Here is a 22,896-nt window from a genome sequence, read left to right as displayed (position 1 = left end):
CTATACTGTATCTCAATAAAGAAATTTTAAATATAAATGATGAATTAGAATAAGTCAGCCATAAAGCTCCAAAAGTGAAAAATATTTGCTAAGGGTTGAGAGTACTTATTAGAAATATTGTTTTTGTTGCATTTTGGAGCAGGGCAGTTGCCTTGGCGAATTGCTTTCACTAAGGTGCAGGACTCCACATTAGAAAATCCAAAGTGAATCTATTATCAAAGTACATACATGTCACCATACACAACACAGTCATTTTCTTACGGGCATACAGCGCAATTCCAACAAACACAATGAGAGAGCGCACACAACAGGATGGACAAATAACCAATGTGCAAAAGAACACTGCAGATACAAAAATACCTGAGCAATAAACATCAAGAACATGAAATGAAGAGCCCTTGAAAGTGAGCTCACGGGTTGTGGGAATATTTCTGTGATGGGACAAGGGAAATGGGGTGAAGATATCCCTTCTGGTTCAAGAGCCTTATGGCTGAGGGATAATAAGAGTTCCTGAACTTGGCAGTGAGGGTCCTGTGGCTCCTGAACCTCCCTCCAAATGGCAGCAGTGAGGAGAAATTATGGCCTGGGTGGTGGGGGTCCTTGATGAAGGATGTTTCTTTCCTGCAACAGCACTCCATGTAGATATGCTCAATGATATGGAGCGCTTTTCTCATTTATGGACTGGGCCTACTTTTTGTAGGATTTTCCATTCAAGGGATCTGGTGTTTCCATACCAGGCCGTGATGCAATTAGTCAATATACTCTCCACCACACGTCTACTATAGGAGTTTGTCAATGTTTAAGATATATTGTCAAATCTTGGCACAATTCTAAGGAAGTAGAGGTGACTGCCTGCTTTCTTTGTAATCGCACTTATGTCCAGCACTAGAGTGGGCCTAGCTCCTCTGAAATGATAACACCAAGAAATGTATAATTGCTGACCCTATCCATCTCGGATCCCCTGGTGAGAATTGGCTCCTGGACCTCTGGTTTCCTTCTCCCAAAGTTAATAACCAGCTCCTGGGTCTTGCTAACATTGAGTGAGAGGTTGTAGTATCTCTCAACCAGATTTTCATTCTCCTCCCCCAACCCCCATATGCTGATTTGTCACCACATTTGATTTGGCTTGCAACAGTGGTGTTGTCATCAGACTTAAATATGGCAATGGAGCTGTGCTTAGCCTCACAGTCAGAAGAGTAAAGTGAGTAGAGCGGGGGCAGGTAAGCAGCTGAAACTGTGTTGACGGAGATTGTGGAGGAGATGTTGTTGCCAGACCGAACTGACTAAGGTCTTTGAGGAAATCGAGCATCTAATTGCACAACGAGGTACTGAGGCCACGATCTTGAAGTTTATTGATTAGCTTTGAGAGGATCAAAACATACACTGCACATCACCAGTCTGTTTGTGAAAGGCCCAATTAAATGAAACTAAATGGAAAAGTTCAATGCAATGTACAATCATTTTTTAATATAATCAGGGTAATATAATCAAGGCATGAGGTACAACCTGGATACAATATTTACTTCAAACATTAATTCCATGACAAGATATGTGCATCGTGTTTTTTTCTTAAAAAAATCATCCAGTAACTTTTATATAACTGAAGGTTTAAACAAACGATCGCATACAGACACAGAAAAAGTGATGATGACATTTTTCAGTTAAAGAGGTAATACATATACCTAGTTTTGGATTAACAAGTTAAAGTTAAGAGGACAGCTGGTGTTGGATAGAGGCACAACAGAAAGCCTTGATCTGGAGATAATTTCCAGGCTTCAATATCCTCAAAGTAAAGTCCGAATCCTTTGCTGACTCCAGAGTCAAAGGACAACAGGGAACAATTGCAAAAATCCTGTCAAAATTGACATGTGTGAGAGTTTGAGTAAAGGCTCATCACTTACTGCATTTTTCCTTTAACTTATTTCCCTTTATAATGATTGACTGTCGGGGAGACTTGAAGAGTTGTTTCCAGTCCAAGGACCACACATAGCAGAGCTTCCTGTTGTTAATTATCCTTACATGACCATCGCTAACCTCTTTGAGGGAACGCAGTCCCAAAGATCTGATGCCCAGGTTGGCCAAAGCAAATGATATACTGCTGCTGAAGAGGAAAAGAGTTACGTGAGGAAAATTAGACCATAAGACAGGTGCTATGCCCAGTTTAGTAATGGGTTATTTTCACAGAGTCACACATCCCTTCGAAGTCACCCTTCAACTCACCACATCCATGCTGACCACCAGGTGCTCATCTATACTAATACCATTTATCAACACTTGGTCAAAAGCCTTCTTTGCCTTGGCAATTCAAGTGCTCATGCAGGTATTTAAAATTCCACGAATATATCAGTCTGTATCACCAGAAATGACATCCTGAGTGAAAAACAATTTTCCTCAGATCCCATCTTTCTGAATGCCTGACAAACATATCTCCCCTTAGCTTTGGATGTCCATTTGTGGGGAAAAATGTATGTTACGACCCACTAAAACAGATCTGGACTCCTCTGTTGCAAATTAAATCAACCCAGCCTATCCAGTATCTCCTCATTCATTGAAAGGTGAAATTAATATTGCACAATAAAAAATCCCTTTCCTGAGTTAACTGCTGTGTTGCAGTACATTTCAAACTTCTGCTGTAGTTTTATTGCTTGCAATTTAAAGTAATCTAAACTTTGATACCATCTTCTACTTTCTACACTCCAGTTCTAATTTATTTTTGCAGCACCCTCTTTAGAAGCTTGATGAATTCAAAACCAGAATAAAGCTAGTATCTGTTAAAAGGATGAAGAATTCTCTGCAAAAAAGAAAAATTCTTACATTGCAGTAGTGATTACACTTCACAAGTACAGCTATGCTGTTAAATACTAGCATATATTGAGGTCATGAATTGTTTATGTTTTCCCTATCCTTCTTTCTGAGATAATGACATCGAATAAGTACTAGATTTAACTATTCTGTCAAAATCACTGAATTTAAAAAAGATTCATCTTTATTTAGGAAAGCGATGCAGATTGAAATATGCAAATTTACTTCCAGATTTTCACTAGTGCTTATTCCCTTGGTCTAGTTCTACATTCAGGAGAGCCTAGCTCATCCATAATGGCATTGCTGAAATGCCTATATTTGTGTCATTCTACTGAGACAGGCCCTCCTTCCTCTGATGAGAACTCTTTTTAATGCTGTAGTTGAGGAGAAGCAACTTGCCAGCAGCTCAGATTGAAAAGTTAGCTTCAAAACCCGAGTTTAAATCTTCAATTAATAAAATCACTGTAGTTGATTTTTCTTGGAGAAACATGCAACTACTCTTGGGGCATATTATACAATCCAATTCACAATCAAAAAGGCAGCCTTTTCTTAAATTTATTCTGAAATCAAACACAAGAGACCATTCAAGGGCAACACGCCCATCTTCTTGCAATATTTGTTTGGTGCCTCTCAAGGAATTAAGAGTTTTACTCTGGCATTAAATTAGATCATTGATGATCAGCACCTCAATTTCATTTACTGGACACTGCTTAATATCCATGCCTTACAAGTTTCACTCCTAAATTACAGGGTTATAATGTTAAGAATATATCCTATTATTATGTTTTTTCTACAGAGGGTAGTGAATGTCTGAAATGAGGAAAGATGGAGGCAGATACAATTATAGTTTTTAAAAGTCAGTTTGGCAGGTACTTGGAAAGGAGCTGCACAGAGGGATACCAGTGTCAAGCAAGCAAATAGGATTAGGGTAGATAGGCATCTTGGGTTAGCTTGGGCAATAGAGCCTGTTTCTGTGCTGTATGAGTCCTGATTCCCACACTAGTTCTTCCATTAGCAATGTGGCTCCCAAATGTCAGCAAGGATTGGGGCAGTGTAATCTCTCTTGCAGAGTAAGTGGTCAGCTACACAAATAAACACAATGTTGTCACTGGTATAGGCTCATTCACTGTCAAACCTGTCATTTGAGTGGAATGCTTATTACTGTAAAAAAAAAATCAAAAATTTAAAAGTAAAACACAGATGGTTAATTAAACAAACTTATTTACTGTAGGTCAAATTAAATCTTTATCTACCTTTCTCCCGCTGATGTTATGAGGCCCACTGTACTCTCTAGGCCTCTGTTAGTCTCGATAGACCATGGATTTGCACCTTGGAAAGTTTCCAGGGCACAAGCCTGGGCAATGTTTTTTTTTAATGGAAGACCGGCAGTTGCCCAAGCTGCAAGTCTCCCCTCTCTACGCAACCGATGTTGTCCAAAGGAAGGACATTAGGATCCATACAGCTTGGCACCGGTGTCATCGCACAGCAATGTGTGATTAAGTGCCTTGCTCAAGGACACACATGCAGCCTCAGCCAAGGCTCAAACTAGCGACCTTCAGATCACTAGACAAACGCCTGAACCACTTGGCCACGCGCCGACATCCCACTGTACTAGTACTAGGTTAAATCCAGGATGGGTTCACCTAGTGAATTACTTATTCTGGGAGTGAAGCAATCTGCCAAAATAGACTATGGTGGGCTGCTAGGAAATGAGGAGTCAAGCCCTATAGACAGGGCTTAGCTGAGTGGAAGGCTGGTTACCCCAGCCATCAATGTCAAACTGTTGAGTTATGGGTATATCCTTCAGCAGATCTTGTAAAAAAAATGCTACAAACTGCAATGGCTCTGCAAAAATGAAACACCACCATCTTAATTTTGTATTCTCTCTCCTAGAGCTAGTGACTAAAATTTTATTACTTTCTCCAATAACTTTTCATACCTACCCAAGATAACTTTAGACTGGGCAAAATATGGAACAAAGTAACATCCCAAAATTTTACAATGGTGGAAACTGAAACATTCTGTTGCACCAAGCCACATATTTTTCAATGACCCTGATCTCACATTAACCACATTTGAATCAGAAATGTGATGTTAAGGACAATAAACTTAATGGACACAACTTACATTCAAGTTGTGAAACATGGGAAAAATCTAACAAAAAATTAATTTTTAATGTATTCACAATTTAATAATTGATTTCTCAACATTAATAAAACATTCTTATCTAACATTCTTATCTACTACTTACTGATGTTGAGTCCGGCCACGCACTATTTCAAGATTTTCAAACACTTGCAGATCTGTGTAATTATCTGGCCAACTTTGAATTAAAAAATAGCCTAGAAGAAAAAGGTTATTAAAAATACATCAAACTTGTGAAATATTGCAACAATTGTACATGGCGAAGAAATTCAGTGGATATTATTGTCAATAAGGTTCTTTGATCAACCCAACTAGGTTCTACATATGAACATCTTTTTTTTCCCCACAATGGTATTCAATATAATGCAAGCCCTAGCCAATTTTTAAAAAAAATTGGAGGATTATATTGATAATGAAGAGGAGTGGGGTCAGGAAGGAGTAACAAAGGATTATTTTGAGGAGATAACATGGGAAGGAATTTTGTTAAACATTCCTGCCAGGAGAGTTAAAGCAGTCAGCTCACAGCTTTGATCAAACAGAAGACTCCACTAGACGCTCACAGATGAAACTGCAATGGTGTACAACGTGCAGGAAGTTCAAGCCAAAAGATTGTAAGAGCACCCAACTTTCTATTTTAAGAATGCTTATAAAAGAGATTTAAATGTCTTCAGTAATGATTACAACAAGTCGAAAACAAGCTGATTACAGAGGTGAGCAGCAACATTGGTAATAATGAAGGATCGGAAATTGTGTTGTGCCAGGGAACTGGTAAAAGTTAATGTCTCACCTGCATACAAACATTTAAAAATGCAGCAAGAATAAGCTCTCAGCCTCTTGTGTCTTCTCTGCCATTCTGTTAGTTTATGCCCCACTACCACTTTGTGCACTAACCCTGTATCCATAGGTATTTTCAATATCCAAAAATATAAATCAATTTCTATTTTGAATACATTTAGCATTCCAAAGCCCAGAGACAGAGGATCATCCCATCTCAGTTGTGGGAAGCCCAGACTTTATTTGCAAACCATGTTCCCTCATTTCAGAAACACCAATTCTGCCCCTCTTTTGTGAAGCTGCACAAAAAAAGTCTATCAATAATACCATCTCTTATTTTCCTAATCTCGAGGAAAAAAAGCTTAAGAGTGCTTAATTTCTGCTTATAGATCACATCCTCAATGTAAGAATCTAAATGCTGTATTCATTTTAATAAAAATATATCCATCATTATGTAGAGAGACAAGACCAAAATGACATATTGCAGGTGCAGTCTCACAACAGCATCTTATAATTCAAGTAAGAAACCTTTCTTCAAATTTCCTGCAATAAAACAATATACCCTTTATCATTCTCCTTATTGGTTGTATGACAGGGGGATGGGAACCAGAATGATAGAGCTGAGGCTGAGCCAGCAGGCTTACAAGTAGATGATGGATGTAACATGGATGTAAGGAAGGACAAGCCAGTGATTGGGTACAAATGCAGACAGAGCAAAGAGTTAAATTGTACCACAGAGGCAAAATTCAAAAGGGTGAAGAATGCAGGATGGAAGGTGCTGTAATTAAATGCAGGTAGCATTCGGAATAAGGTGGATGAACTTGTGGCACAATTAGAGATTGGTTGGTATGATGTTGTGGGCATCACTGAGTCATGGCTGAAAGAAGGCCATAGTTGGGAGCTTAACATCAAAGGATATACTTTGTGTCAAAAGGACAGGCAGGAAGGCATAGGCGGTGTGTGATGCTATTGGCAAGAGATGGAATTACGTCTTTAGAAAGAGGTGACACAGGGTCAGAGAATGTTGGATCTTTATGAGTGGAGTTAAAGAAATTGCAAGGGTAAAAAAACCATTATGGGAATCTTGTACAGGCCTCCAGGTAGTAACCATGACGTGGAGTTAAGATTGCAAAGGGAGCTGGAAAAGGCATGTAATAAGGATAATGACACAATTGTAATTGGGGGCTTCAATATGCAAGGGGATTGGGAAAATCAGGTTGGTGTCGGATTGCAAGAGAGGTAGTTTGTTGAATGTCTATGAGGTGGCTTTTTAGAGCAACTTGTACTGCAGCCTATTTGGGAAAAGAGATTGGGCATTGAGTAATAACCCAGATCATATTAGGGAGCTTAACATAAAGGAAAGCCATAGGAGGCAGTGATCATAACATGATTGAATTCATACTGCAGTTTGAGAGGGAGAAGCATAACTCAAATAATTGCAATAGAATAAAGGGAATTACAGAGGCATGAGAGAGGAGCTTGCCCAGGTGGAGTGGAGGATACTGGAGGGATGCTGGCAGAGCAGAGATGGCTGAAGTTTTTGGAAATAGTTCACAAGGCACAGAATAGACATGTCCCACAGAGGAAAGAAGTTTTTAAATGGCAGGGGTAAGCAACCGTGGCTGACAAAGGAAGTTGAAGACTGCATAAAAGACAAGAAAGGGCATATTAGGTAGCAAAAGTGAGTCAGAAATTGGATGATTGGGAAGCGTTTAAAATCCAACAAAAGACAACTAAAAAGCCTATACGAAGGGAAAAGATGAAATATGAGGGCAGACTACCCCATAATATAAAGCAGGATACCAAATGTTTTTTCAATTATATAAAGAGTAAAAGGGAGGAGAGATTTGATATTGAACCACTGGAAAATAATGCTGGTGAGGTAGTAATAGGAGACAAAAAAAAATGGCAGATGAACTTAAGGGTACATTGCATCTGTCTTCCCTATGGAAGACACTAGTAGTGCTCCAGAGGTCCATGAGTGTCAGGGAGCAGGAGTGCACGTCATTGCTATTACAAAGGAAAAAGTGCTAGGCAAACTCAAAGCTCTTAAGGTGGATAAGTCACCTGGCCCCGATGGACTACATCCCAGAGTCCTGAGACAAGTTACTGAAGAGATAACAAATACATTGGTCATAATATTTCAAGAATCACTTGATTCTGGCATGGTCCTGGAGGACAGGTAGATTGCAAATGCCACTCCACTCTTTAAAAAGGAAGAAAGGCAAAAGAAAGGAAATTATTGGCCAGTTCACCTAAGCTCAGTGTTTGGAGAAGTGTTGGAGTCTATTATTAAGGACGAGGCTTTGGGCTACTTGGAGACCGATGATAAAATAAGTCAAAGTCAGCATGGTTTCTGTAAAGGGAAATTTTGCCTGACACATCTGTTAGAGTTACTTGAGGAAGTAACAAACAGGGTGGACAAATGAGAGGCAGTGAGTGACATTTACTTGGATTTTCAGAAGGCATTTGATAAGGTGCCACACATAAGGCTGCTTAACAAGATAAAATCATATGGTGTTACAGGAAAGATACTGGCATGGATAAAGGAATGGCTGACAGGCAGGAGGCAGCAATTGGGGATAAAAGGAGCCTTTTCTGGTTGGCTGTCGGTGACTAATGGTGTTCCTCAGGGGTCAGTATTGGGACCGCTACTTTTCACATAGTGTGTCAATGATTTGGATCATGGTATTGATGGTTCTGTGGCAAGGCTTGCGGATGATATGAAGATAGGTGGAGGTGTAGGTAAGGCTGAGGAAGCAAAGCAATTGCCTCAGGATTCAGAAAAACTGGAAGAATGGGCAGAAAGTGGCAAATGGACTACAATGTTGGGAAATGTATGATAATGCATTTTGGTAAAAGGGACAATAGTGCAGATGATTATCTAAATGGGGAGAAGGTTCAAACATCAGAGGTGCAGAGGGACTTCGGAGTCCTCAGCAAGACTCCCAGAAGGTTAATTTAAAGAATGAGTCTGTAGTACACAAGGAAAATGCAATGCTCACATTTATTTCAAGGAGAATAGAATATAAAAGCAAGGAGACAATGCTGAGCCTTTATAAGACAGGCTACACTTGGAATATTGCCAACAATTTTGGGCCCCACATCTCAGAAAGGATGTGCTGTCATTGGAGAGGAGGTTCACAAGGATAACTCCAGGAATGAAGGGGTTAATACATGAGGAGTATTTGGCAGCTCTGGGCCTGTACTCACTGGAATTTAGAAGAAAGTGTGGGGATCTCATTGAAACCTACCGAATGCTGAAAGGACTAGATAGGGTGGATGTGGAGAGGCTGTTTCCTATGGTGGGGGTATTCAGAACTAGAGGGCACAGCCTCAAAACAGAACGGAGGTAAGGAGGAATTTCTATAGGTATAGAGTAGTGAACCTGCTCTGCCACAGACTGTGGTGGAGGCCAAGTCTGTGGGTATATTTAGGTGGAAGTTGATCGTTTCCTGATCGGTCAGGGAATGAAAGGATATGACGAGAAGGCAGGTGTATGGGGTTGAGTGGGATCAGGGATCAGCCATGATGGAATGGTGGAGCAGACTCGATGGGCCAAATGGCCTAATTGTGGTCCTATGTTTTATGGTCTTGTATTTGCATATTACCTTTTGGATCTGTACAAGGACATGCAGATTCCCCTGAAAACATTTCATGTTCTCACCATTTAAAAAAACAGCTTAATAGCATCTAAAAATCCCAACCAACTAACCTGTTATTTCTTTGACAGTTCTAAAGACTTCCAATTTTTCTAGGTGCAGTGGAAGTGCTTTTGAGAAGTTATCACTGGAATAGAGAAACAGGCATTTAACAGTATATATTCTACTGAAAAACTCCCCTGAAATTGGATAAACTATCACACAACATTTCTTAATGTTAAGATCAAGTTAGAGTTAGTCCAGGTCCTTTTCTCTAACAGTACAAAAAATATTCTGGAAAATTAATATAATCACAGTTCACACTTTTTGAATATTAATTTTCTTGTTAAGTACAGTGGTATCATCAGTAAATATTTCTATACTTTTTGTTCAAAAAATATATCATCTTATGTTATTTAAAATTAATTTACTCTTGGGTGTTTGATGAGGCGGTCTGATTAAAATACACAAGTTTCACAGTTAGCTTTTTCTTAAAAAATGTCTAAGCATGAAACTGCTTTACCACACTTAACTATACCAGAATTAGACAAATGTTTCAATGTTTTAAAGCATGGCCTAACAAGTTGAAAGGAAATGTTCTAAAATCACCGGAAGTAGAAAAGCATTTAGAGTGCAGATGAAGGGTCTCAGCACAAAATATTGGCTATTTATTTCCCTCTCTAGATTTTGCCTGACTTTGTGTTTCTCCAGTGTTTTGCGTGTGTTACTCCAGGTTTCCAGCATCTGCATGCTCTCATGTCTTCATAAATCTAAAACTGATTCACCATGAACCTCGTCCCTCAGAGGATAACTTATTGCAATTAATGTTGGTGTAAGTGATCTTGGAATCTATACTAAGAATAGCTTTATCCTCAATTCAGTATGGAAAGCTTGTTTAATTTGATGACATTACTCTGTAAATGAATAGAAATGCAATGAAATTATTTACCCTTTGAAGGCCACTTCCAAAATAACCACATTGCCATTAATTTTGGTGCAATTTTTAAATGAATCAATATTTGAAGAATTGATTGACATAGCATCCTTCAAATGTGCAACTCCAATTCCACTGCAATCTGAGAAAAGAGAACATCGTATGTAAACAAACGGTTAGATTCAAACAGATTTATTTTTAAATGCAAACCTCCACTTATATGGCACCATTCATGAACTCAATTTTGGAAAAAAAATTGGAGAGAAATTATGTGCCTGTGACACTGATACAAGTAAGTTTTTCATTGTACCTGTGTGCACAGTACATGTACATGTGCACATGATAATTAACTTGGCTTTTGATGAGGTATTCTTATAAAATTGAATTTGCAATGAGTCAATAAGAGTTACTTTTATAATAGTGAATAACACTTGTCTACAGATCAGGACACGAGATAAACTTGACATAGTACTGTGGGGAAGTTTATGTCTTGAAAAAAAAGACAAGGTCTCTGTTTAATATCTCATCCATCTCAGTGTGACAGGCTCAATATGGCATTCAGATATCAGAGCTGGTTCAATGTTGAAGTCGCTGTGCATAACTTGGGACTGGAATTGCACTGTCATCAGAGTCGTGGATGTAGATTCAATAATCCTTTTAAAATATTGATTAAATATTTGAAGGGGAAATGTTAAAAGTCCTTAGAGATTGAGAAGCAGAAGATTGAATGCTAGGAACTTTGTCTTTATTCTTATTGCAAATTCTAGCTGAAGTGAACGTAGAATTTATAATAGAGAAGTTGAGGACAGATGAGCTATGGAAGTAATAATTTATAGTCAGTAAGGTTTTAAACAGAAAAATTGAGGCAGAGACAGGAAGATGGCCTTTAAAATATTCATCTCTGTCAAATATTACAACTGTGGTGCAGTGGGATACAATATTTATATGGAGAAAGCATTCCTTGCTCAATTTCACCTCCTCCATATACATACTGAATATTACAACATTGAATACATCATCAGAATAGACTAATAAATGGCAAGTAACATTTGTTTAACAAAAATACAAGGTGATAAAAGAGTCTGAATACTGACATTTGAGTGCTACTGGCACTACCAAGTGGTGTGGAGGGGAGAGATGTTCATCTTTGTCTGGAAACTCAACTGAACCAACTGCATAAACACCATAGCTGCAAGAGTATATCAGAGGCTGAATACACTATAACGTGCAACTTACCTCTTGAAAATGTGATCTTTCCCCAACAAATCGAGCACAAGTATGGAGCATAACAAAATTATTTTTACTTGTTGGATGAGTGCAGCTCAACCAACTTGACACCATTCAGTACAAAGCAGAGACATTGCTGAAAACCTATCACGTTCCTGAACATTCATTTCTTCGATGCCAGCACACAATGGCTCTGAATATACAGCGTCTGTTATTCTAAACTACTCTGACAACACCTGCCAAATCTCCATCCTCCACCACCAAGGACATAGGCAGAGGATGCCTGAATGTTTCATTCCAAGTGGCACAACACTTTAATTTGGAGATGTATTGCTTGCCCTTTATCATGGCTGGGCTTAATTCCCTGAAATTCCAACCCAACAAGGCAGTGAGAGCACCATCACCAGAGGCACTGCAGTAGTTTAGAAAGGAAGATTGCTACCACCTTCGCAAGGGCAAGGAATTGACCACGTACTCTCAACTTGCCTGCTAAGCCTACACCCTACAAAATCAAATAAAAGCACAAAAAGGTCTCTATCTGTACGAGGATTCAAACTGGTTTGACATCAAATATTTAAGTCCTGCTATAGCCAGATGCATAAAAATGCCTGAGTTGTCTTTTTATTTTACAAGGTGAGATATGAGTTTAACTGAATTATATATCTTCAAATCGTGTTCTCAATATTTATTGCTTATTTGTTCATTTTGTTTTCTCTTTTGTATTTGCACAGGTTTTTGCCTTTTGCACAATAGTTGCTTGTCTGCCCTGCTGGGTGTGCTCTTTCATTGATTCCATTATGTCTTTTGGATTTACCTAGTGCCCACAAGAAAACACATCTCAGGGTTGTATATAGTACTTCGATAATAAATTTACTTTCAACTTTGAACTTTAGTACAAAAATGCAATAGAAGCAGGGGCAGTGGCTGATGTGTTTATTCAGATCCTGGGCCTTAGCTATCCCTTGGGGAAATTTTCCTCACCATTCTGGTGATAAGTTTTGCCTCAAATCTGCACGTTCTTAACTTCCTCCCGGGGCACTTGTTTAAAAATAAAATGCAACAATAAAAATAAGTTATGGACCTCTTGCCATTTCCTTGATATTTGTTTCATCAGAAGGAAGGATTTGTTATTTATAAAACAAAATGGTGCTTTAATTCCCACCATACTTAATGCATGAAGCAGTACTCTTTGACCTGAAGCAGACTACAAAGGTCATTGTGTGATTGCTATGGGATATTTGGACTGACAAACATACAATTTCCATTCAAACCCCAACTATTAGAATAGATAGATAGATAGATAGATAGATACTTTATTCATCCCCATGGGGAAATTCAACTTTTTTTTCAAATGTCCCATACACTTGTTGTATCAAAACTAATTACATACAATACTTAACTCAGTAAAAAATATGATATGCATCTAAATCACTATCTCAAAAAGCATTAATAATAGCTTTTAAAAGGTTCTTAAGTCCTGGCGGTTGAATTGTAAAGCCTAATGGCATTGGGGAGTATTGACCTCTTCATCCTGTCTGAGGAGCATTGCATCGATAGTAACCTGTCGCTGAAACTGCTTCTCTGTCTCTGGATGGTGCTATGTAGAGGATGTTCAGAGTTTTCCATAATTGACCGTAGCCTACTCAGCGCCCTTCGCTCAGCTACCGATGTTAAACTCTCCAGTACTTTGCCCACGACAGAGCCCGCCTTCCTTACCAGCTTATTAAGACGTGAGGCGTCCCTCTTCTTAATGCTTCCTCCCCAACACGCCACCACAAAGAAGAGGGCGCTCTCCACAACTGACCTATAGAACATCTTCAGCATCTCACTACAGACATTGAATGACGCCAACCTTCTAAGGAAGTACAGTCGACTCTGTGCCTTCCTGCACAAGGCATCTGTGTTGGCAGTCCAGTCTAGCTTCTCGTCTAACTGTACTCCCAGATACTTGTAGGTCTTAACCTGCTCCACACATTCTCCATTAATGATCACTGGCTCCATATGAGGCCTAGATCTCCTAAAGTCCACCACCATCTCCTTGGTCTTGGTGATATTGAGACGCAGGTAGTTTGAGTTGCACCATATCACAAAGTCCTGTATCAGTTTCCTATACTCCTCCTCCTGTCCATTCCTGACACACCCCACTATGGCCGTGTCGTCAGTGAACTTCTGCACATGGCAGGACTCCGAGTTATATTGGAAGTCTGATGTGTACAGGGTGAACAGGACCGGAGAGAGTACGGTTCCCTGCGGCGCTCCTGTGCTGCTGACCACCGTGTCAGACCTACAGTCTCCCAACCGCACATACTGAGGTCTATCTGTCAAGTAGTCCACTAATATTCATCTGATCAATAATCAATCTTCCCAAGGAAACGAGTGATTCTCATCTTTTAACATGCTCAAAGTAAATTCTAAAAAAGAATGTAAAGATGCGGTCTTTTTTGTTTTCTTTTCTCCCAATGTTAACCTTATGCAGAAAGCCATCTAGCTTAGCAAACACAGAATTCTTAATCCAATTGGCAATCACTTAATATACACAATCAGACAAATGATTTAGATGTTTCCATGTTTTGTGACAAACTGATGAATTTTTCGTCTACTGGTGGACTACTCCATCTAGAATATTTCAAATCATGCATGTGAAAGAAAGAAGTTTCAAAACCATTAATAAAAGTCTAACACCATCTGTCCTACAATTATAAGGAGCCTTACTTTTGATTCCAGTTGTACATTCCACACACCACTAAATGGCAAAAATCACATTAGTCCAGGGGTTGTTATCATGGAGTCCACGGAGCCCTCGATTAATGGTAGGGTCCATGGAATAATAATACTATTCAAGCCATTGGTCAGTATAGGTTTGAAAGTAGGGTATATAATGCCACATTTGTATTGCATGCTGAAACAGAAAGTCTACTTACTGATAATTCTTTAGGAACTAAAAGGAATCTTTGAGTTGACAGTAAGAAGGGGAAATGGCACAGCTATTCAAAGCCAATAATCATGATGTACAAGTATTTGGAGCATTTTGGAGAGTACGATGGATGTTTAAAATTCTGAAAAGCTAGATAATGGAAGTAGACATGTGTTCAAAACTATATGGTAAATATTTAGAAGAGAGAACAGAAGCTCGAATTTCACAAAAGCATTTGGAAACTGTAGAATTCAATTCCAGGATTAGTGGTTGAACTGGATTGAGTCAGTGGATGAATGAAATTAGAATGAGATGAGGAGATGTTGTCAGAGAAGACAGGTGATGGGGAATTATTTGCAAATGGCTTGAGCAACACAACAAGCTGTTAAATCTAACTGGAATTATGCTTCGTACTGAAGTCAAGGGTAGCTCAGAGATGTACCTTTTGGACAAGGTCCTTCACATTTTTTACACTTTCTGATATTGTCCTCATCCACCTCATGTGTACCAGGACTGCAGGATCGAACACAGGAGTCAAGGTCTGTTACCACATAGTTATCTGAAGTTTAAAGAAAATAGCAAGTTTAGAAGAGGTTTTAAAATTCAATGGAATATGTTTCATAATTTCAAAAGGAAAACATTTCTTGACAATCTTGTACTTAATGAAAAAGGAAGAGGTAATTCTGTGCATTGGGTTCGTGCTGGTTCTGAGGGAAGCAATCATCAGTTCCAATTTCTCCTTTTCTTATTTCACCGAGCCCCTTCAATTTGTTCTCCTCCTCGTCAACAATAATCATTGATGCACTCAATAGCGGGTCAGGGTAATCTTATTTTAGACTACCTTCCAACAGAGCATTCTTGCCATTCCTCTCCTCCAAGATTACTGAGAGCCAGAAAACTCGTCCAGTTTGCTTTCTTATTTGCCCATGAGGCAGAGTAATTGACAATTCAGTGCTTACCAAATGTGTTCACTGACATAACCAGCTTCATTAGTATGGGTTACACTGTGGTACAGACGATAGAACCACAGCTTCACAGGACCAGAGACCCAGAACCAATCCTGACCTGTCTGTGAGGAATTTGAACATTTTGTGTGGGTTTCCTCTGGGGGCTCTGGTTTTTTCCACATCCTAAAGACATGGATTGGTAGATTAAGCAGCTACTGTAAATCTCTGCTTTTGTATAGGTGAGTGGTAGAACTTGACAGGGGTGGGGGGGGGGGTGGGTGGTAGGGAGGGATAAACAGAGAATTAATGTTCTCTGTTAATGGATGGTTGAAAGTCAGCGCAGACAGTTGGGCTAAAAAAGCCCGTTTCTGGCTGTAACTTTCTACAACTGTACAGTATACAGATCTATAATCAACAACTACAACCCAATTACTCTCATCAACCCCAAATCAAGCTATTAATTGGGCAGATGATGGCAGTGAATTTCAGCATTTATAAACAACCAGTTTTTAACATACGAATACTTCTTAATTTCATCAAATCACAGAATAATTCAAGAATAACATACGGGGACACTTCTCTACACAGGATGCTCCAAAACTATATTTTCCATGTGGATTCCGCTCCATTTGAAAAGTGACTGTATTATAAATTTCCAAGCGAGGACAGGATTCTTTACAAGTGCCTCCGTCGCTGAACTTCCGACAAGCCTGATAAACAAAACAGCATTTAACATATTTATACCTGCATTTGTATGTCACCCAATTCAACAATTCTGAAATATATGGCATTTCATATATGTGATGTCAATGTAACATAATGAAAAAGCTTGTATTTTTACAGTCCCCGGACAGGTTTGATAGTCACGGTATGACTTCCAGTAACCGAGAAACAGGGAGTTATCCACAGGGGAGTTAGAAGTATGAGCAAATTTGGTATGTCAAAGATTCTTGCAAATTTCTATAGCTTCTCGGTTACTGGAAGTCATACCGTGACTATCAAACCTGTCCGGGGAGTGTAAAAATACAAGCTTTTTCATTATGTTACATTGACATCACATTGGAGAGCATTCTGACAGGCCGCAGCACAGCCTGGAATGGAGCCTTGCCAGAGGCTGCAGAGGGTTGTAGACTGATCAAGTGCACCTTTCTCCCCATCAGGGTGGAAGCCACATTCAGCAATTCAGGAACAGCTTCCTCCCTTCCCTAACCAGATTACTGAATAGTCCACGAACACTACATAATTCTTTTTAGTTGCACTATGTATTTTGCAACTTATAATAATTTTTTCTTTGCAGTCTACTGCTGCTGCACACTAACAAAAAAACACGTCATCAATCTGAATCCAAATAAACCGGATTCTGAAAAAAAAAACTGAATACAGAGAGCCAGTAGATAGAAATACAAGCACAGCGATACATGGAAGTGTTACAAGTCAGTAGTGGTGATTGAAGGAAATACTACCGTAGTTACTATAGATTGCATTCCAGAGCAAATTGGCTCATTGCTTCAAGCACTGACATCTGTAGGGCAAGTTTAACAAAGTGTAGTGCACTTGATAGTAAATAAAAGAAAATATAATGTCAGTGGGAGCCTGATAGATGTTTAAAACAACCTTTAGCACAGTACCACATTTATGTGGGCCAGGTGACTACACTTCTAAGCAAAACTATTTGGCAGAGATGACAGGAGTTTCTCAGAATTGTATGACTTCATGCTTTTGTCTCCTTTGTGCTGTAATACAGAGAGAAGCCAGGGCTTTTCCAGTGGCTTTCGGAAGGTTTCAGGTTGGTCACCCCAGTTAAACATGCATCCTCACTGTGCCTCTCCCTACCCCAAAATACTGCACAGCCAGCTGGATTGCAACTTGGACATGCAGTGCTTCATCCAGCATCTGACATGGACACACACACACTCCATCACCCCCACCCAGTAGTTTAACCTGACCTTCAAGATCCCTTCCCAACCTCACTGTTACCTGATCTAATCCCAACCCTGCAGAGTCCCCACCAGCCTATAACCTCCCTGCAATTCAGAACTCTCGTGACTGAAACCACCACCCCCAAGATTCAGAACTGAACACTTGAATCCTATCTCTATGCGTATCTTTAGTCTTTATTAATATAGAAACCTGCAGTATGCTCTCTCAGAAAACACATTCATTAGTCGTCATTGTGGAGTTGATGCTGCTTTGTAGGTGCTGAACCAGCAACATGATGTGACCCTTTCAATATCTAATTTGCAACAGGCACAAATACTGAAATAATCACTGCTGTGTCTGAGCAACTACATACCAATTAAATAACAGCACGCACGTGGGAGATGGCTTTAATTGGTGTGTGTGCGCGCACACGAAAAAAGAGCGTGACAGTGAGTGTGAGAGTGACAGAGAGAGAATAATGTGCATGCACAGACAACAGCGTATACGCAGACAACAGTCCATACGTAGTCCATTAGATACAGGAGCATAATTAGGCCATTCAGTCCATCAAGTCTGCTCTGCCATTCCATCATAGCTATCCCGGATTCCACCCAAACCCATTCACCTGCCTTCTCGCCATATCCTTCCATGCTCTGACCGATCAGGAAATGATCAATTACAGCCTTAAGTATACCCATGGACTTGGCCTCCACCACAGCCTGTGGCAGAGCATTCCACAGATTCACTACTCTCTGTCTAAAAGAATTCCTCCTTACCTCTGTTCTTAAAGGATCACCCCTCAATTCGGAGGCTGTGCCCTCTAGTTCTGGATACCCCACAATAGGAAACCTCCTCTCCACATCCACCCTATCTAGTCCTTCCAACATTCGGTAGCTTTCAATGAGATCTCCCCACGTTCTTCTAAATTCCAGTGAGTACAGGCTCAAAGCTGCCAAATGCTCCTCATATGTTAACCTCTTCATTCCCAGAATCATCCTCAGTGAACCTCCTCTGGACTCTCTTCACTGACAATACATCCTTTCTGAGATATGGGACCCAAAACTGTTGACAATACTCCAAGTGTGGCCTGACTAGTGTCTTATAAAGGCTCAGCATTATCTCCTTGCTGTTATATTGTATTCCTCTTGAAATAAATGTCAACATTGCATTTGCCTTCTTTACCACAGATTCAACTTATAAATTAACCTTCCGGGAGTCTTGCAGGAGGACTCCAAAGACCCTCTGCACCTCTGATGTTTGAACCTTCTTCCTATTTAGATAACAGTCCACAGGTTGGTCCTTTTACCAAAATGTATTATCATACATTTCCCAACATTGTATTCCATTTGTTACCCATTCTTTTAATTTGTCCACTGTAAATGCATTGCTTCCTCAGCACGACCTACCCCCTCCACCTATCTGCAAACTTTACCACAAAGTCATCAATTCCATTATCCGAATCATTGACAATCAATGTGAAAAGCAGCGGTCCCAATACTGACCCCTGAGGAACACCGTTAGTCACTGGCAGCCAACCAGAAAAGGCTCCTTTTATTCCTAGTCACTACCTCCTGCCTGTCAGCCATTCTACTTCCAATGCCAGTATCTTTTGTGTAACACCATAGGATTTTATCTTGTTAAGCAGCCTCAAGTGTGGCACCTTATCAAATGCCTTCTGAACATCCAAGTAAATGACATCCACTGCCTCTGCTGATCACTTCAACAAATTTTGACAGATTTTTCAGGCAAGATTTCCCTTTACAGAAACCATGCTGACTTTGACTTATTTTATCATTAGTCTCCAAGTACCCTGAAATCTCATCATTAATAACAGACTCCAGTTATTAAAGATTATTAGATCCCAAAATTATTAATAGATTCCCAACCACTGAGGTAGACTAACTGGTCTATAATTTTCTTTCTTTCGCCTTCCTCCCTTCTCAGAGTGGAGTGACATTTGCAATCTTCAAATCCTCTGGGACCATGCCAGAATCAAGTGATTCTTGAAAGATCATGACCAATGCATCTGTTCTCTCTTCAGCAACCTCTCTCAAAGCTCTGGGATGTAGCCCACCTGGTCCAGGTGACTTATCCACCTTAAGACCATTGAGTTTGGCTGGCACTTTTTCCTTTGTAATAGCAATGGCACTCACTCCTGCTCCCTGATACTCAAGGACCACTGGCACACTGCTAGTGTCTTCCACAGTGAAGACAAATGCAAAGTACCCATTAAGTTCATCTGCCATTTTTTTGTCCCCATTACTACCTCACCAGCATCATTTTGCAGTGATCCAATATAAACTCTCACCTCCCTTTTACTCTTTATATAGTAGAAAAAAACATCTGGTATCCTACTTTATATTATTGTCTAGTCTGCCCTTATATTTAATCTTTTTCCTTTATATAGCTTTTTAGTTGTCTTTTGTTGGATTTTAAACGCTTCCCAATCATCTAACTTCCCACTCACTTTTGCTACCTAATATGCCCTTTCCTGTCTTTTATGCAGTCTTCAACTTCCTTTGTCAGCCACGATTGCTTACCCCCTGCCATTTGAGAATTACTTCTTCTGTGAGACATATTTATGTTGTGCCTTGTGAACTATTTCCAGAAACTTCAGCCATCTCTGCTCTGCCACCATCCCTCCTCCAACCCACCTGGGCAAGCGCCTCTCTCACGCAAACTGTAATGACCTTTATTCCATTGTGATACTGATACACGTGATTTATGCTTCTCCCTCTCAAATTCTCCCTCCAAAACCCAAGGGTTCCTTTACATTAAGCTCCTGCATAAGATCTGGGTTATTACACAACACCCAATCAAAGATAGCTTTTCTCCGGGTAGGCTCAAGCACAAGCTGCTTAAAAAAATCAACTCGTAGGCATTCAAATTCCCTCTCTTCATTTTTCCAATTACTTTGCATATTGAAGTCCCCATTATAATGGTGTCATTACCTTCATACGATTCTCATTTGTTTTTCTCCACCTTGCAGTTTCTTAACTCCACCCACAAAGATTCAACATTCTCTGACCCATGTCAGGTTTAAATAAGGTTTAAATTAATTTAAGGTTTAAATATAACACCTTCAGTCCTGCGTTCTTCTCCCTTTTGAATTTTGCCTCTGTGGTACAATTTAACTCTTTGCTCTGTCTGCATTTGTCAGAATCTGTTGTCTGATTCTGTTTTACATTCGGTCACTTTCTACATTTAGTTTTGTGTTTGAAACTTCTCACTCAGTGTGGTTTCTCTCTTTGGTTGTGCTTTTTGTCTACCGTCCTTATTCTATCTATGTAACCTCGGCTGTGATACCTTCTGCAAACTTTTTCCTTGAAGGAAGTCATTTGCATCATGGGAAGATTTGTTGCATCGATGGGACATCTTGTGCATTTTACATTTTAACCTCTTTTTCTGTAGTTCTGCTGCATTCTTTGTTGCAGTCTCTAATGATATTGCAATGGTTAATACCCATTCTAAGGCTAGGTCTCTTTTTGACAGTAGCCTCATTTGAGTGCTTTGACTAGCTTGTCACATACAAGCCTGTCCCTTAATGCATCGGCATGTCCATCTCTAAAGTCGGAGTATCGGGAAAATTTATGCAGTACCGCAATGTATTCGGAAATGCTTTCATCTTTTGACTGGTTCCTTTTGTAAAATCTAATCTCTCAGCTATTACCAGCTGCTTACAGCTCAAGTGATTTGGTAAAATTGTAACAATTTTGTTGAATGACTTGCTTGCTGGCTTTTCAGGAGTTATTATGTTGCTTAAGAGACTATGCTTTTGCACCCATTAAACTAAGAAGTGTGGGGGCTTTCTTCTGCTCAACCATGTCGTTTGCCTTACACTACAGTTCAACCCTCGCAATGTATGACTCCCAGCCTTCTTTCGCATTATCGACTTTGTCAACTTTCCTGACTAAAGCCATAGTCGCATTATTTTCAGTTTAGCTTTGCCAGTCGTGCGTCTTTCACTGGGTACTATGCAGTGTACTCATTGTCCCCTTGTTGGCGTCTGTGACGGCCTAATTCGCAGTGTTAACTGTTTCTTCTCACCGGCTCGTCCGGTAGCTGTCGGTATTTTTTGACACTCAGGTTCATACTTGTCACTGATTTATTGTGTCTGTGCAACTACATATCAATTAAATAATGCACACACGCAGGAGATGTCTTTGACTGGTATATTCACAGTGCAGTGATAGAGAGAGAGAACAATGCGCATGCATAGACAACAGTCTGTACGTAGTGCTAAGGGGAGTCATTGCTCTAAAAGAAATAGATCCATACAGTACAATCACATTGATATTCGTATTACAGTTTCATTCTTGAACAGTTTTTCAGTTGGTGACCAAAACCTACCCTTAAATCTACCCATTCCATAATGATTCAAACAGCAGTTAAGATCATGAATGGCATTAGCCCTTTGTCACACCTTGACACAGTTGAACATTCTCAGTGAGTTTGGAGGGAGGAAAGTAAGATTTGTATTTCATTTAACTCCACCTAATGGCCATAAATCAGCGAGTGTTCTTACCAGACAGTCATACTCCCTGGGCCCTGTACATCCAGCAGCACACTGGCTGTGGCAGCAGTCACTGGGGTTCGGACCTCTGCATCGACCCGAACATTGTTGTGCGCAGATTTTCTTTGTGACTGAGGTCATAGAAAACAATTAGCATTTACATCACTTTTAATAATGAGTACAAATTGTATAAATCCTATTACTGACACCATCAAAATGGTTCACGTACTGCAATATTTGATTCTTTATGTATACAGGCATGAATGATAGGTATGCAAAAATAAATAACCCATATCTTTTCATGACTGAGAATCAAAAACATCACATTTAAATGAATAAATTGCATGTTAGGGTTTTACAAATGAGAAAGCCTGATAGTTTTCATTCATAATTACCTACTTATCATTTTGATTTAGCATAATCAACTCATTGTGCATTATCTATCTGAAAATATATTCCCACAGCATGTAACAAAAACAGATATATAAATACTTAAAGGAATGAAGATGTTTTTTTTGAAAACTACTTCTAAGGTGCATAAGTAATTTTATTAGCAGGAAACCTGTCACACTAGCAAAGTAAAATGAAGAAAGAAACCCAAAATGAACAGAAGATGCTGTTTAAAAGCATTTAGAAGGTCTGACTAGGTAATTTATAATCTATTTGTATTTTTTTAAGTCAGTGAGGGATTAAGCTCTGGAATATACTGAGGATAGCAATGGAAACAGATTCAATTATAGGATTCAAAGTGCAGATGAATAAGGATTGGAAAGAAAAGAATTTGCACATCTAACAGAGGCAGGGAGGAAATAGGACAAGCTAGATTACACTTACACAGTTTTGATGGGCAAAATGCCTCATTGTGTTCTGTGATTAAGTAAGAGTAACCGAGTTATCCTTTAGGCTAGGGATACATGGAATTAAGATTAATTTATTTCATGTAGGATGTATTAACCTACATTTCTTTTGTGTACTGCATTTGGTAAAGTCCAAGATATTGGACAGTTGACAAAGTTCAAATCGTTGGCCAGAAACTTACTAGATGACTTTTGCCTTCATAGTCACAGTTCATGATTAAC

The 22,896-nt window shown here is 39.5% G+C and overlaps 1 protein-coding gene across 4 annotated transcripts in view; it reads right to left on the bottom strand.

Moving 5' to 3' along the window:
- egfra (epidermal growth factor receptor a (erythroblastic leukemia viral (v-erb-b) oncogene homolog, avian)) overlaps positions 1-22,896 on the bottom strand; it is a 283,288-nt gene that overhangs the window by 59,937 nt on the left and 200,455 nt on the right. For 2 of the 4 annotated variants that reach the window (XM_073054393.1, XM_073054391.1), the window contains exons 6-12: positions 21,830-21,948; positions 15,953-16,094; positions 14,880-14,996; positions 10,312-10,438; positions 9,437-9,510; positions 5,054-5,144; positions 1,902-2,101 (exon numbers count right to left, since the gene is read on the bottom strand). In XM_073054393.1, coding sequence (XP_072910494.1) covers positions 1,902-2,101; positions 5,054-5,144; positions 9,437-9,510; positions 10,312-10,438; positions 14,880-14,996; positions 15,953-16,094; positions 21,830-21,948 — 870 coding nt within the window. Of the gene's footprint in view, positions 1-1,901; positions 2,102-5,053; positions 5,145-9,431; positions 9,511-10,311; positions 10,439-14,879; positions 14,997-15,952; positions 16,095-21,829; positions 21,949-22,896 lie in introns of those variants that run through there. The other 2 variants (XM_073054392.1, XM_073054395.1) reach the window with 2 other exon arrangements.

The sequence above is a fragment of the Hemitrygon akajei genome, chromosome 8 (assembly GCF_048418815.1).
Source record: "Hemitrygon akajei chromosome 8, sHemAka1.3, whole genome shotgun sequence".
NCBI classification, from domain to species: domain Eukaryota; kingdom Metazoa; phylum Chordata; class Chondrichthyes; order Myliobatiformes; family Dasyatidae; genus Hemitrygon; species Hemitrygon akajei.
Note: the sequence above shows the minus strand (reverse complement) of the source record. Positions and strands in the feature narration are given on the sequence as shown.